The following is a 16,150-nucleotide window of genomic DNA, read 5'->3' as shown; positions in this document are numbered from 1 at the left end:
CTTATCATTCCTTACTTTTTGATTCTTAGATGGTTTTGAGAGCTTGCTCTTAAACAATATTGATAAACATCTTTTTTCTTTATTCTTCCCTCAATTATAAATGTGTTTTTATGCCAAGAATATACTTTGATACCAGTGAAAAAAAAATCTAAACAGTGATAGTTGATATTTAATTCCAGAACTCATCTTTATAGTAAAAAAATAAACCTCAAATTTGTTTTAGTTTGATATGTTTTATTCAATATAGTTATATATTGAATAAAAATATATATTTTATATTTCTGATGTATTCAAAAATATATATTTCTGATGTATTTTATTCATGACCATTGATTTACATAAAATTTTTTGTCTGCCTAGTATGAAAACTTAAGGACAGAAACTATCATATTTTCCCAAATAGCATTTACAACATTTCCTTTATGCAGTTTATCTTTTATTGAGTGTAAGTTTTTTCTTAGGTGGAAACTGAAACTTTTTTGACCAGTTACTTTCTAGATATGTTTAGTCAAAATTGTGACTTTTGTCTGTGTTCAGTTGAATTCTTTCTTACAGTACAATAGCCCAAAATACCTTGAAGCTCAACATTCAAATGCTTGCCTTGCTTCCAGTCTCAAATCGTCTTTTATTCTACCTTAGAGCACCTTCCAATATACACATGTATGCATCCCCCACCCCTTTGCTTTCTGCCTTAAGAGAAACCATACATTTTCATTCCAGATTTGTTGAGCCATATTTTGAATGAGGTTGCAGCTGATGGTAATATTCTTTATGCAATACCTTCACTGTCAACGAGACTTAACCTTGACTTGCTTGTGGTGTTGATGGTTTGTGTATCAATATTCACTTTCACTTATGTATGACCCAGTTGCTCAGCAACATGCTAAATGAGACACTTTGAAGGAGCTGAGAAACAGGCCGTGGTCACAGGCAAAGGTTATTCCAAAGGACTCCTTGGCTCCTAGGCAGCTATTTGGTGTACATCTTGCAAGTGCACTTTTACAGAAGGCGTCTGTTGTGTCCACAGCATCTCGCTCCTGAGGTCATTGCTGTTAACCCTGCAATGGGAGGTTGGGCGTGTGCATTTCAGGAGAGGAGAATTACGTAGGAAAGACAGAAAGGGAGCAGCTAAACACCTTTCACCAGACTCGGAGAAGACAAATTAGAGGGTAGAGCAAAGGTGGGGCAGAGGGCTTTAAGGGGGACCTCAGGAGGGGAGAGTGAACAGGTGACAACAGTGGCGGTAGATGTCTGTCAGGAACTAAATGAATTCGTATTCCATCCCAAGCACAGATGGTATGGTATCAAGGGTGTTGTTGTGAGAGCCAAGTACTGTGCAGGTTTCCCAAACATGCCAGCGAGCTGATGTGTCTGCAGGAAAACAAAGCACTGATTTGGCCAGTGTGGGCGATGCTTTCCAGTGCAGGGATCCAGTTTTCATTTTGACTTTTAGTAACTTCAGCGTTTTTTGCTTGTTTGATTGATTCTGAAAATTTATAAAACACAGAGAATAAAGAAGGAAACTTGAATCATCCACAATCCCACCACTGAAAGATAACTATCACTAATATTTTAGAATATTTCTTTCATATATGTATATATGTTTTACAAATTCCAAATCATTACATATGTGTGTAGTTTTGAATCTATGCTTTTTGCATAACATCCTCTAGTGAGATATTCTTTATGTTGCTAATTTTATCAAAAATATAATTTAGTGACAGCATGGTATTTTGTTCTGTGCATATGACAGCATTTATTGAATAATTCAACTACTGTTAAATGCCTAAGTTGTTGTTTTCAGTAATAGAAATAATACTGCTCTGTGTGTCCATGCAGTATACATCTCGATGTGCATAGCTAATTATTTCCCTAAATAGTTCCAGGATGAAAACCTAGGGCTGCTTCTACATATTGCCATGTTAGCCTACAGAAAGGTGATCTTATGTTACACTGCATTGGTAGTGAATACGAGTACCATTCCTTTCAACACACCTTAGCCAACATCCCCTATTATTTTTTTATTGTAAAAGGGGACAAAAAGTATGTGTGGTTTGTTTTACACAAGATAATTTTTTAATAGGAAAAATTAAAAATTAAAGCCAAGATTTTAGTTTTAAAAATTGTAAAAGTCTAGAGACTATAAGCCCTTAAATAAACAATTAGCTGTAGTGATTTTTTGTTACTTAAAATTGTGTACAAATTGCATTAGTCTGAGTAGCATCTACAATATTAAACCTTCACTACACAAAAAGAGACTGTGATAAAATATTGAAAAAGCTTACTTTAATTTAAAAATTAAGCCTCTATTTATCATATTTTAAACTTCTAACGTTTTCTACTTCTGTAGGAGGTGTGTGTCTAGTTTTATGATGATTTAAAATAGCTCTTCACGGCATGTTCACACTTGATTAATATTTAATTTCCTCTTTTTCCTCGATAGTTAAACTTACATCTGTATATTCAATAAGAACAAAAGTTCTATTTTTAAATGATTGACTACTTTAATCATTTTAATTCAAGTTACTGGTAGCATTGCAAAGTTAAACAAAAGTGTTGGTTGAAATATGTTAAATCACACCACATCACCTTCATTATTGTCTGAATTTCATAGTTAGGAATGCGTGCAGCAAGATGCTTTCATAGATCAGGTAACCCTCCAGATTATGGGCCTGGCACGGACCATAGAAATCAGCATATCCAGTCCTCTCACGTGGTAGTTGAGGAAATAGAAACTGAGGTTGGTGCAGCCACATTTCTGGGCCACTCAGCTTGACAGTGACCCTTCCTTCACCCTGAAGGGTTTGCTCTGCACTGGCTCTTGTCCCGGCCACCCTCTGAGAGCTGAAACATGTAGTACTGTCTTCTCAATTCATTGCCTTTGTCTCTCCTACAAAGTATATGTAGGAATAAAGTTCCTGCTGGTTCTTTGATGATCCTTTGTAACTTCAACTTCGTTCAGTGTGTGGTATGAACTGACAAATTGATAAGCCACATAAATCAATTGCCTTTCAGGAGCCTAGAATAAGCTCAGTCACTTTGTGAGACAGAAGCTGCATGTTGTCTCAGATTCTAGATGAACTAAACTTTTCCTTTGGCAGACCGTGCTCAAGAATAAATACCTGTGGAAGAAATACGACTACACAGAACCACAACACTACTTCTGTAATGTATTCTTTTGCTTGTGTGCTCTTCTTACCAGATATCTGTATGCCCTTGGACAGAAGGTTTGGAAAAGATGGAAAAAACGTTACTTTGTTCTTGTTCAGGTCAGTAAATTTTTTTCCTGTTAATCACTCTAAGACAGCTGTTCTCAAACTTTTCTTTTTGTGAGTTTTATCAATATTCACTACATGAGAAATTAAAATGGAAAAATTCAAATATTTAATTCATTTTACAATAAAAGTAGTAAGTTCATTACATGCTAACACAAATTACATTTTATATACAACAACTACTTTCCAAACCAAACAATTTAGTGAAATGAGTGGTGCTTTTTATGCTTCTCTACGTATCTTTAGTGTCTGGTTTAATTGAATATAGCTATATTTCATATCAGCTCCTACAGTCAATCTCTTGCAGTAGCGGATGAAATTTACCCTCTGGAAAAGTCTGGAAAACTGTGCACTCAGGAGAAAATAACTGTGAAAAAAGCAGATGATGTCTGAACATTATAAAAAGAGTTTTGACTTCACAGATCCCCTAAAAAGATCTTGACGATCTTCAGGATTACAAGACCATACCTTGAGTACTAATGCATCATTCTGACATTTTAAAGATAATGCATCAAAGCATTAAAGATAAACATAATGCATCAAAGCGCTCATTTGTATATGGGTGTGCCATATATATCACTTACATAACTATGTCTTTAAATCACCTTGACTGGTAGACTTGTTTGTGATAGAATTCTGAATGCAGACAAATTACTGGAATTAGCTTGGGCTAATTCTTTTGTAGATTTATCTTTTGTTCTTCTTGAATCATGGATAACATTTGCTCATTGACTATACTCATTAAGTTAAATTTACATTAAAGAATAACTTTCTAAATAATGGTCATTTTATTCTATGATAAACCTAAGCTATTTTATTTCCATTGAAATATATGAAAAAACTCATTCTTGGAATTCTTAACAGAAAACATGAAACATCTCATAGATTCCTACCCATACATTAAGCAAGCTGAAATGTTCTAAATCAGAATGACATGGTGAAATGCCAAAGAAGGAAATTTATCATTTGCTGTCTTCTAGAAATATGGCCATCTATCAGTTGTTGAATAAATTATGTGACATAATGGCATGGAAATTTAATGAAAAGTGTAAAACTTTGGTCAGAATAGTTTTATCTACATGGCAAACATCCAGTCTATCTTTGTGTGTGTGTGTGGCTAAAATGTAACCTTTTCTTTTTTTCACTTTTTTTCTCATTTATTTTTTTTAATACATAATCTTTATTACATTTTTTCCATTACCATTTAGTCCCCTTATACTTCCCTTCCCCCCAGCATTCACCACACTGCTGTCCACATCCATGAGTCCTTTTTCCTTTTTGCTCAATCCCTGCACCCCCCTAACTTCCCCACCCCCACTAGTTGTCATCTGCTCTCCATCGATGAATCTATCTCTGTTTTGCTTGTTAGTTTGGTTCATTCGTTAGATTCCAAATATGAGTGAAATAATACGGTACTTGTCTTTTTCTGGCTGGCTTATTTCACTTAGCATAGAGTTCTCCAGGTCTGATTAGAACCAGTATTGGATCAACTAATTCAATCAAAGACAGACCCACATGTTCACACACATTTGACAGTCTTCTGATACGAAGTCCAAACATTTGCTTTGAGTAAGGGTCCCCTATTTTGACTTCTTGGTGTTCTGTCCTCTAAAACCACACCCGTAAGTCATCTTCTTTTGTTTTATAGGTTTAATTTCTTCACATTGACACAAGAACTGAAATGCATTTACCAAGCAGTTTGAGTGCAGATCTCTCTGGACATTCTGATTTTATTACCATTTACAGATATCTTGCTGGCTCTAATCTTACAAAAATCCTCTTTGCTCTGCATATTCATTCCTCCGCTTCCCAACCATTGGCCTTTTTTGTCTCCATCATTTTGCCTTTTCCAGATGTAATATTGTTGGGATCATACAGTATGCAGCCATTTCAGATTGGCTTCTTTCCCTTAGTAACATACATTTAAGGTTTTTCCATGGCTTGAGAGTCCTTTTATTTTTTAAGCACTGAATAATATTTTGTTGCCTAGATGAATCACAGTTTATTTATCCATTCACCTATTGAAGGATGTCTTAGTTGTGTCTAAGCTTTAGCAAGTATGAATAAAGTTGCTTTAAATATCCATGTGCAGGTTTTTGTGTGGAAAGAAGTTTTCAGCTCTTTGGGTAGATACCAAAGAGCTCAGTTGCTGCATTGCACTTATAAGATTTAATCAGGGAGTAGTCATTGGAGAACTCGTTAAGTGGCAGCAGGCTAATTTTCATATTGTTTTAATATGAAAAATTATTCTTTATTAGATCAGTCTGGAGTGGTCAAATGATTACCTTATGCTTTTGGCCAGGGATGGTTCAAGGTAGCCCTTAATCCTTACCTTATTTTCTAGCAAATGATCCTGAGAATCAGAAGTTACAGGACAAACTAGCATACTTTGATTATTACTCCATAGGAGGGTTTGGAAATAAAAGAAGCAATTAGAATACTTTGAGATCATTAATTGGCATGTCTATGAGGAACATTAACAATGTCTTTGCGGAGCTAGAAAGTTCTCCCAGTGACAAAAATATGTTTAACATTAATAAAAGGCAAATTTTAATTCGAACCAAAGTAGACAAATCCATATACTCTACAATTAAAATTTAGAAAAAAGTCACCAAACTATAATGAATTCAAATTTACTCTCCCTGAGGCATCCTCTTAAAATTTGAAGTCACCTTTAAGCCTTATATCTTTACACAAATATATGTACATACATGCACTCACTCAGAGAATCCCATGTCTAAACATATTGAGATACAAATACCAGTACTTGGCATCTTTGTGAACTTTTAAATACAATTGAATCTTCCACTCAATTCCAAATGTATTAGGAAGACAAACTGAATGTTTGAAAGACATTTCTACATCCAGGTGGATATGTATGAAGATTCAATGAGAATGAGCCATTGGAGGACCCAGGTAGTTTTTATTAGTATTTTTACAGACACCTCTCGTTCTGTCTGCACACAGCTCCTGGGGCCATACCTGTGGGCTGCATTGGTGAAAGGTGAAGGAGTCATTTTTTCTAGGGAGGACTGTGTACCCCTGCTGTGTCAGCTGCTGCTGTCAGCAGAATGGTGCTCTGGTGATAATGTGAATCTCATCACCACTTGTGGGTGTGTATTATATGAGCAATATGGCTGGAGACCAGCCTTCTGCCTAAGACTTTGTACTCATAAAAACTGACTGAGAGTCAGGTTTGGCCAGCTGCAAGGCACTGTTCAAAGTGAAGACTCTAGGAGCTGCGGAGGTGAAAAGAGACTTTTTGGAGACCTTCACACAAACATTTAAATCAGATTTAAAATGGGAAAATAAATAATTTTTTAATTCGGGGTGTTTATTTAGCTTCTAAGTAAGATTAGTTTTGGTCCCCATTTAGATTCTGAAGCCAGTATAGTTAACAGTATTAAGTAGATTTTCATGGTTTTTTTAAGAGGCTGCATTTTTAAATTAAGGTGAACGAGGGTTCATGCTGGATTGAAGAACAGTGACTTGGAAGAATATATTTGGAATCTTACCAAGATTAAGTTTACATGTGTTTCTTACTGATTTAGATTTGGAGGATATCATTGGTCTAAAGTACTTATGATACTAAAATATTTTACTTCATTTTAATTGTCATTTAATAGTTTTAAAATTCTGTTTGTATCTATGTTTTAACCAAACTGAATTATTTCATATTTCTTTGGTCTGCTAGTGCCTAGTGAAATAACTGTATGCCCCCAGGTATTACATAGTCTGTGATAAATTCAAGAATTCTTGGAAAAGCATTCATCTATTAACACAATTATTGCTAATAATATTGTAATGTAATATTTATTAAGCAATTGTGGAAGGCATTTATCTGAAGCACATTTATTTAACATATTATCTTATTTACTCCTCAGAATAAGGTATGTTTGAGGGTAGGTGTTATTTTCCTCATTGTACAGATAAAATTGATAGACAAAGGGGTTATAAATTACCCAAAATTATACCCAAAGTTAGTGTGTGGTGGAGAGATCAATTTAGTTCCGTCAGACTCTAAAAATGAAGTTCCCATTTCCTCTGTCATGTGCCATGATACGCACAACTACAACCACAGTTAATCTGAAGACAAATACACACATTAATAATTACTGTGTTACTACATTAAAGAAATGGCTAGCGAGTGATGGCAAAAAAAGTCCTGTGCCTCATGGAGGCCACCTACCCTGTGACATCACTGGAAACTGTGAAGTGGACATCAGTCGTTTTAGCCCTGTATCAGAGTTGTTCACTGCTTGTTGTCGATGTGTCAGAATGAAGACTTGCCATTGCTGCAAACAACAGCAGACTATCAAGACAAAATGTTAATTACATATCAGCTGAATCGGCACAGGTTGTAAAGAGTCAGCCATGCCACTGAGTGATCTGTACCTGCTGCAAACAAACGAGAAGCACTGTTAGTGATGTGCCATCAAAATCTGCTTTAAACGTAAAAGATGGCTGCCCCTGCCTGTTGCTATCTGAAACAGTGAGCACACATGGAGATCCACCACAGCAAGCTGCTGTCACATATTTGAGAATGCCACTGTGCATAAAATCATGTGGTCCAGCTTTTGTCGTGGGACATCAGCTGATGTTTGCTTAGGGTAATATGAAGTGGACAGATCTACCGCTGTCAGATCCAGAAAGTCATGAGATAGTGGCCTCCAGCTTTATGTTTTAAATTGATTTAAAATTTACACACCTAGAACATGCTCAATGTAGGAAACAATTACACCATGCAGAGGTATTTATGGTAGAAAACAAAAGGTCTCCTCATTACCCCCACCAGCATTGCCACCATATTCCAGTCCCCTTCCCAGAAGTAGTCATCTAACCATTGCTAACTTTCATCCTTAAATGGAGTCATTTCATATGTATTTCTTCTGTGAATTTTTTTGCTCCCCATTAAATGTATATCACATTTATATAACAGACAAGATGCCATTTCAATATATAAAAATCCACTTTCTTCTTTTAAATGGATAATTGATTCCATAGTATAGATTAATATAATTTATATAACAATTCCCCTCTTTTGACATTTACATTCCCTTTTTAAAAATGAACAATGCTGGGGTCTGGTTGATGGGCCTAAGTGGATTATGCACCAGACAGGGAACCACAAGATTGCTGGTTTGATTCCTGGTTAGGGCACGTGCCTAGGTTGTGGGCCAGGCCCCCAGTTTGAGGCATGCAAGAGGCAACCCATCAGCGCATCTCTCACACATTGATGTTTCTCTTCCTCTCTTTCTCCCTTCCTTCCTGTCTCTGTAAAAATCAGTAAATAAAATCTGAAAATAAAATACAATAAAAAACAATGTTGGAATCAATATATTTTTACAATACTTATATGTTAAACTTTATGTGTATCTGGAAGTATGTCTATGGATATGAAATTGCAAGGCCAAGGGGCACAGATACCTATAATATGAAGTAAGAGTATAAAGTTTTAGATAACTCATCAGTGCTTAAATGTTCACCAAAACGTTGGTTGTTTTTTTTTTCCACTTAAGTCATTTTTTTATAGTCAATAGTCATCATCTGTCCAGTTGCGTGTGTTAATTTATCTTTTTGAATACACATCTCTAATAGGCAAGAAAATTGAAAGTTTGCTTGTGAGGCTATTTGGAACAAAATATCAAAGGAAAACAATTTTATTTAGCTTTCATTTTTAAGATAACTTTTGTGTTATGATAGTTGAGTTTTTCAAAGGGGGAAAAAGATAATGGCCATGTTTTTTATGGAATTTATTCTTGAAAAGTAATATAATGCATTTACTCTTCAAAATAGTTCTAAAATATAATTAAAATTATCACTTTGTAACTTAAGTGCTAAAATTATAAAAAGAGACAGAGAAGGTAGAGTGAGGATTGGGCTGGATTTGGTAAGAAGAATCTCATGATTCTTCTGATTGGGATCAGTCAGTGATCTCAAGACAAAAATTCCTCTCTTTTACCTATCCATTACCTATGCTCCCTTAAAATTTCTGTTATTTTCATGTTTAGATTCCAGGGAAATGTCTGACTCCTCGTATTTTATAGCTCATACCTACATGAAAGAGCAAAGGACATATGCATAAGAATTGTGCAGTATTTTGAAATCTGCATTGAATTTTAGTGGACATAGTTTTTTTGAAAATTGTTTTACAAGATTCAATTTTAAGATGCTGTGTTTGTATATATTCAAATATGTTTTAACAGAAACATGTACTAGTATACCTGCCACATAGTAAAAAGTAAACCTTTCTTAAATGAATACCATCTTTAATTTAGGTTCTTTCTCAAACCTCTCTTTAGAACGTAAAATTGACATATTTCAGCATACTTGAATCAAAACCTAGGTACCTTTAAGCTTTCCTTTTCCATTCCCCCCAAGTCAATCAGAAGATTGATCTACAGCCAGAACAGTAAGCCACTTAAATCCAATTTTCTTCATCTTCTCTGCTCCCTTTCTAGCTGAAACCACTATCACCTTCACAGGACTCCTACAAAAGCATCTTCCTCCTACATCCTCACACAGACTCAAGTTCTCACTGCTTCCACTCTCTGCCATTCTCCTTACAGTCTTTTCATTTCCAGAAAACCTATTTGCAGCATAACTCAGATTTTTCCAATTTGTTGCTCAAATCCTCCCATGACTTCCCCTTATACTTAGAATGACCCCTTACTATCGCCTAGAGAAGGCCTTACATGTTCTAGCTCCCAGCTTTCTCTTTCATGACTCCCCTGTCACTGAGCGGCACCTGAACTTATAATGTTCTGTCCCCAGATTAACTGCCATGTCAAGATTTGGAGCTCAGCACCTCCACTCAGCAACCCCACTCACCAAAGGCACCTCAAATTAATGTATGATATGGGATTATTTTTAAATTGTGATTTCTATATAACTATGCCTTTGAATTAAGTCCCCTATATTTATTAAACCCAGTTGGGGTTTTGCCACCTTGCTTTCATTTTCCCCACGGCTGGCTCATCCTACCTTCCCATCTTAGGTATCAGATCACATGCCACTTCAAATGGGCCTGTTCTGTCTTCCCGATCTGAAACCCCACTCAGCTCACTCCTGTCACATTACCCTGTTTTATTTTTTTCAGAGCATTTATCTCTAATCAAACTTATCTCCGTAATTTACATATATATTTTTATTATCTCTTTACCTTTCTAGAAGAATATATGCTCCATGAAACTAAGACCCTGTCTTTCTTATAATCTACTGTGAGTAGAAACTAAATATTTGTTAAATAAATGAATATATGTGAATAACTCTGACCATTATTTTAAAAAGATTGCCTTTTCTCTTTCTAATTTATATACACTGATTGCTAAATCTTCTTATGCCATTTGGTCAAGGCAATCAATATATATTCCCCTCAAAAACATCATGATCTTGAAGATACATTCATTTTCCTTGATTAAATTAAGCTCTGGGATTAAAATAATGATAATAACTCTAACAGCACCTTTGGCCTCTGCCAAGAGCGTTTCCAGCTAAGGATTTTTAAGCCTTAATCTTTACTGAAATTAGATGGTGGCAGTTGCTAAGCTGCTAGCTGTTAACATGATCCCTGCAGAAGGAATACAACATGCAAACCTGAATGCTGTGGTCTCTAGAAACTCATAGTTAGCACTTTAACGTGTGGCCATGGACAGGTGTTGAACTGGTTGGCAATTGAAAACAAAATGGGAGGTTTCCCAGACCAGATGCACACCCCTCATGGGACCTCAGCAACTTAAGGTGCCCTGCTGAAGGTAGTGATGTCAAAACCCAATTTAATGATGCTGTCCCCAGATTGAAGTCTGTTTATATGCCCCAGCTCTCAACAAATCCATTCTTTATGGAGTTATGAAGAATGGATTGGGTTAAGGAAATTGAATGTTTATCATTGCTCTTTCACTGAAAGGATTTTCATTTGCAATATAGTATATTATATAAGCTTTGTTCAGTAATATACAAGTAAGCTTAGAGGTGAAAATGAATACTAGATCAGAATAGATCAGACCACCTGTTTCTATGCAATTCCCTGGCAGTGGTGGTGGGGCAGAGTGGGGGCCACAGACTGCCTCCAGCTGGGAACACAAGGAGCAGGATGACCACCTGGTCCCTGTCATTTCTTTCAGCAGCATATTTGAACTCTTAATGCCAACTGATATTGACAGTGTTTTCAGAGTATAGCTTCTCCAGATTATCCTCAGTCTGGATAGTGGCTGGCAAAGGAGTAGCTGCAAGGTGTTAACACTATTCAGAAGGGTTCACTCAAATTTGTACTCAGGTTTGTTGTAGGGTTTGCCTCAGGAACGTGATGTAGCATGACCTTGGCAAAGAGAAGGTGAAAGTGAGAGTTCTTGGGATGCTAGAGGAATCAAAGAAGCATAAAATGCAGCATCATTTTATGAAAATAGTTGCTTATGGAGCCAATGTATTGACAGCCAAACGGCACTTTTTCAGTTGTCTCTTGGGTCAGATTTCCTCTTTGTCGGTGACAGCTCTACTAGTCGTTGGTGTCCAGTTACTCTTCCAGCTGCACTCTCCATTCACACTCTAGGCCCAGGTCTCTGTGGCCAATTCTGGTTCTGTCGGGTGACTTCTGACATGTTGAAGTTAACAAATATTAAAAGAAGAATTAAATAAAAGGAGTAATACTTTAAGTTACTATGGCTTCAGAAAGGAGGTGATGTCTTTAAAGCTGCAGGATTTTTGCTTTGGGGTTTTTAAGTTAGTATCTCTAAAGACCTTAAAATTAGTACTTAACATTTTATTCATCATATTAATAAATAATTACTTAAAGCTAACTTGAAATACAATACTTAAAATAAAGCATAACACAGCAGCTGGACCTTGTATTCAAGTTATATAAAGAAAAAAAGAACATTGATGTAAGCATTTTACACTGCTTGTAAAAACAAGCAGTCTTTTTTTCTGTGTATTTTATTTATTTGTTTTTTAAAATTATTTTATTGTTCAGTTACAGTTGTCTGTATTTTCTCCCCACCCCATCCAAACCTCCCTCCCTCCCTTGCTCCCACCCTCCCCCTAGGTTTTGTCCATGTGTCCTTTATAGCAGTTCCTGAAAACCCTTCCTCCCTCTGTCCCCTCCCCGCTTCTCTCTGGCTATTGTTAGATTGTTCTTAATTTCAGTGATTCTGATTTTATTTTGTTTGCTTTTTTCTTTTGTTGATTATGCTCCAGTTAAAGGTGAGATCATATGGTATTTGTCCCTCACTGCCTGGCTTATTTCACTTAGCATAATGCTCTCCAGTGCCATCAATGCTACTGCAAAGGGTATAAGCTCCTTCTTAGAAGCTTATAGAATTCTGCTGCATAGAATTCCATTGTATAAATGTACCATAGTTTCAATTCACTCATTTACTGATGGGCATTTAGGTTGCTTCCAGCACTTGGCTATTATGAATTGTGCTGCTATGAACATTGGGGTGCATAGGTTCTTTTGGATTGGTGTTTCAGGGCTCTTAGCATATAATACCAGCAGTAGGATTGCTGGGTCAAAAGACAGTTCCATTTTTAGTTTTCCACAGTGACTGTACCAGTCTGCATTCCTACCAATGGTGCACTGGGTTTCCCTTTTCTCCACATCCTCTCCAGCACTTGTTTGTTGATTTGTTTATGTTAGCCATTCTGACCCGTATGAGGTGGTATCTCATTGTGGTTTTAATTTGCATCTCTGTGATGGCTAGTGATGCTGAGCATCTTTTCATGTGTCTCTGGGCCTTCTGTATGTCCTCCTTGGAGAAGTGTCTGTTCAAGTCTTTTGCCAATTTTTTATGGGATTTTTTTGTCTTCGTGGAGTGGAGTCATGTGAGTTCTTTATATATTTTGGAGATCAAGCCCTTGTCTGAGGTGTCATTAGCAAATATGTTTTCCCATATAGTTGGTTCTCTTTTAATTTTAATGCTGTTTTTTTAGCCATGCAGAAAAAACAAGTAGTTTTTTGATGGGTCATTTTTAAGGCTAGATCTTAAATAGTGAGCATATTTTTAGCATTTTAGGTGGGTTACACCTATCAACTATAAATTTTTAATGCATAGCAACATATGAACATAATTTATATAAAGAGTCTTAGAGCTTTTTTTGTTTTGAGAGAACAATAATTTTAAAAACAGACATTGAAATATATATTCAAGTTCAGGTCCATTAGAAACAAAGAGGCTAATATCTAAAACTACATTTAGAGGCATTTCTATTTCTTTCTTCATTTTCTTGTTCATTTATGTACTCATTCAACAAGTATCTTCAACAGCAGAGTCACTAGGTTCTTAATGGAAAGAGATGAACTGTGAGACTGGGAAGAGAGACAAAGGGGAGAACCAAGTGAGGCTGGAGGTCAGAAAGTCATGGCAGAAGATAGTCCTTAGGTCACTCACAGCATAAACGCATATGACTGCAAGAGCAGTTCGGTCCCCAAATCTTTCAGGTGCCTTCACTGTGTTATAGCAACAAACTACATCTCTAATCCAAAGAGGGATGACTCTTGGAAGACTCAAAGAATAGAGGAAGGGATGGTTCCCTGACAGCTGGGTTTGATTTACTGGCAAACTGCTACATAATAGGCAAGCATTGTGCTAGGTGCTCTCATGTCAATTATCTCTAATTCTCTCAAAACTCAGTGAGGTATGTTATGGTTGTCTTTGCATCACACAAAATCAAAATTAAGTATGTAAGGATTAAAGTGACTAGCCCAAGGTCTTGTCAAAGATACTTGGGAAAAAATAAAAATAAGTAATTGAGAGGGAAATGCAAGTGGGACTTACATTTCAAATGGTGGATTCATTCTTAAGCCTGGCTTATCACCCCTTCACTTCCAATTGAAATACCTTAGAATGAGTGTCTTCAGGGAGCACTTTTCCAGCCACACTGTCAAAAATAGGCACTCTCCAATGTGAGTCTCTTGACTGTGCTTTATTTTTCTTCAAAACAACTCACTACCCAATATTGTTTTAGGTATATTTTTTATTTGTAATTCAGTCTTCTCCATTCTCACTTTGTGAGATTGATTTTCTTCCTTTCTATTGTTTGTTTCTGATTTTGATGCTGAGGGCATTGTTTTATTCTCAGGGCTACAAAATATCACAATAGATGCTCAATAAATATCTGGGGTTTTTCGATAATGATGAAGCCTTTATTAAGCAACATAGAGGGACAAGAACACCTTTCATTCTAGACTGAAATACTGGCTCACATTAAATAATACTATTTTTCCAGCATGTGAAAAAATAATAATTTAAGTAATATTTATATTTAGTCCCATTTCAGTTTTCCTTCTTTCCACTTATGGTTTTGGCTGTAAAACTATGCCTCTGTTCCCACTTGGCCTTGACTACAAATAACAGTAGTGGCTAACACATGTTACTATCTGACAGGCACTGGACTGTGCTGCTGACATATGGTTGTGTGTTACACCCTAATGGTCGCTACTAGGCAGTGTCTTTATCCTCATGTTATGTGTAAGGAAACAAAGAAACAGAAAAACTAAGTGATTTGCATATAGAATTTGACCCCAGGTAATCTACTCAGACCCAAATATCTCCATTTTATCGTTTCCAGAAATCTAATGCACTAAATCAGTTGTCTGGCTGATAGATAGTTTATGGTGCCCTACTCCCCCCCGCGGCCCCCCCCCCCCCCCGTACCCACCCCCAGGAAGCTATTTTCATTCTAAAGAAGGACTTGAATCCATGGTGCTGGAATCTTAGGCATTGTGGAATGATGGAAAAAATTAGAAACTGGGGAGAGAGGAACAGATCCTGACACTGCCTCTCAAACACACCAGGTAATCATCTAACTTGTACTTTTAAGAAGCAAGGAGCTGAACAAATTCACTTTTAGATCAATATGCAAATGGCTCACATAATCAACAAGGAGATGCCAATGCCTGTTCCTGACTCACTGGGTTCTATGTTGAGAGCTGAGTGGTAGGCTCCAAACAGTACGGCTTACATCGAGTAATCTCAGCAATTACTGTGCACACACGAGTGGCCTGAGTCTTCCTGGCTCATGCAAGATGAAGTCTGAGGTAAAAACTTTCTTTTAAGGCACTTTGTACTTTCCAGCAGGATTTTTGGTTTTTGTTGTTGGTTTTTAAAAAATCATTGCATTTCTTCCCTGGTTTGAAAAATATGTTCTGTAAGACCCATCCTAAAGATGAAGAAACTCAGGACCATCAAACCCGTGCCCCATGTCATATGACTATCAAATGACGGAGCCTCTCAGTAGAAACATCTCTCCCTGTAACTTGCTCTCCTTCATGTGTACTGTTTCTTATCCTCCAAAACCCAACTCAAATGCCACCTCCTGCAAGAAGACTTCTCCAGAAAGAATTAGTCATTTTCTTCTGTATGTTCCCAGGTCTCTGTGGTAACCCTGTGTGGTAGTTCTGACTGCAAGAACTTCAAGTGCTTAGTATAGGACGGGGCCAGCAAACTAGAGCATGAGGGCCAAATCCATTTTACTGATTTTTTTTTTACAATTCTTGAGCTAAGAATCGTTTTTATATTTTTAAAGGATAGTAAAAGAAGAAGAGCACGCAACAAAGTCTGTACATGGCCTGAAAAGTCTGAATTGTTTGTCTTGCCCTTTACAGAAAATGTTTGTTGAGCCTGGATAGCAAGGGCGCTATTGTGGATCACTAAATGAAGTCATTCAGGCCCAACCTGCCTCCCTGGCCGTCTTCTTACTAAACTGGATTCTCCAGACAGAATTTATCATCCGTAATAGATTTTTTCATTCTTCCATATTCTTTATTTGTTGTGGACCCTCTCTTTCAGCTTGTCTGATTGTGTTGAGTGTATTTTGGCCTCACTTTATTATTATATTTTTTCCATTACCATTTAGTCCACTTATACCTCCTCACCTGC

At 36.6% G+C, this 16,150-nt stretch overlaps 1 protein-coding gene across 1 annotated transcript in view; it reads left to right on the top strand.

Annotated features, from left to right (window-relative positions):
• The window catches only part of CADPS2 (calcium dependent secretion activator 2), a 575,914-nt gene that overhangs the window by 354,902 nt on the left and 204,862 nt on the right, over positions 1–16,150 (top strand). Inside the window, 1 exon segment of the mRNA XM_028525503.2 lies at positions 3,203–3,269. Coding sequence (XP_028381304.1) covers positions 3,203–3,269 — 67 coding nt within the window.

Source organism: Phyllostomus discolor, chromosome 10, assembly GCF_004126475.2.
Source record: "Phyllostomus discolor isolate MPI-MPIP mPhyDis1 chromosome 10, mPhyDis1.pri.v3, whole genome shotgun sequence".
NCBI lineage: Eukaryota > Metazoa > Chordata > Mammalia > Chiroptera > Phyllostomidae > Phyllostomus > Phyllostomus discolor.
The sequence above is the reverse complement of the archived record's forward strand: the minus strand, read 5'-3'. Positions and strand labels throughout refer to the sequence as shown.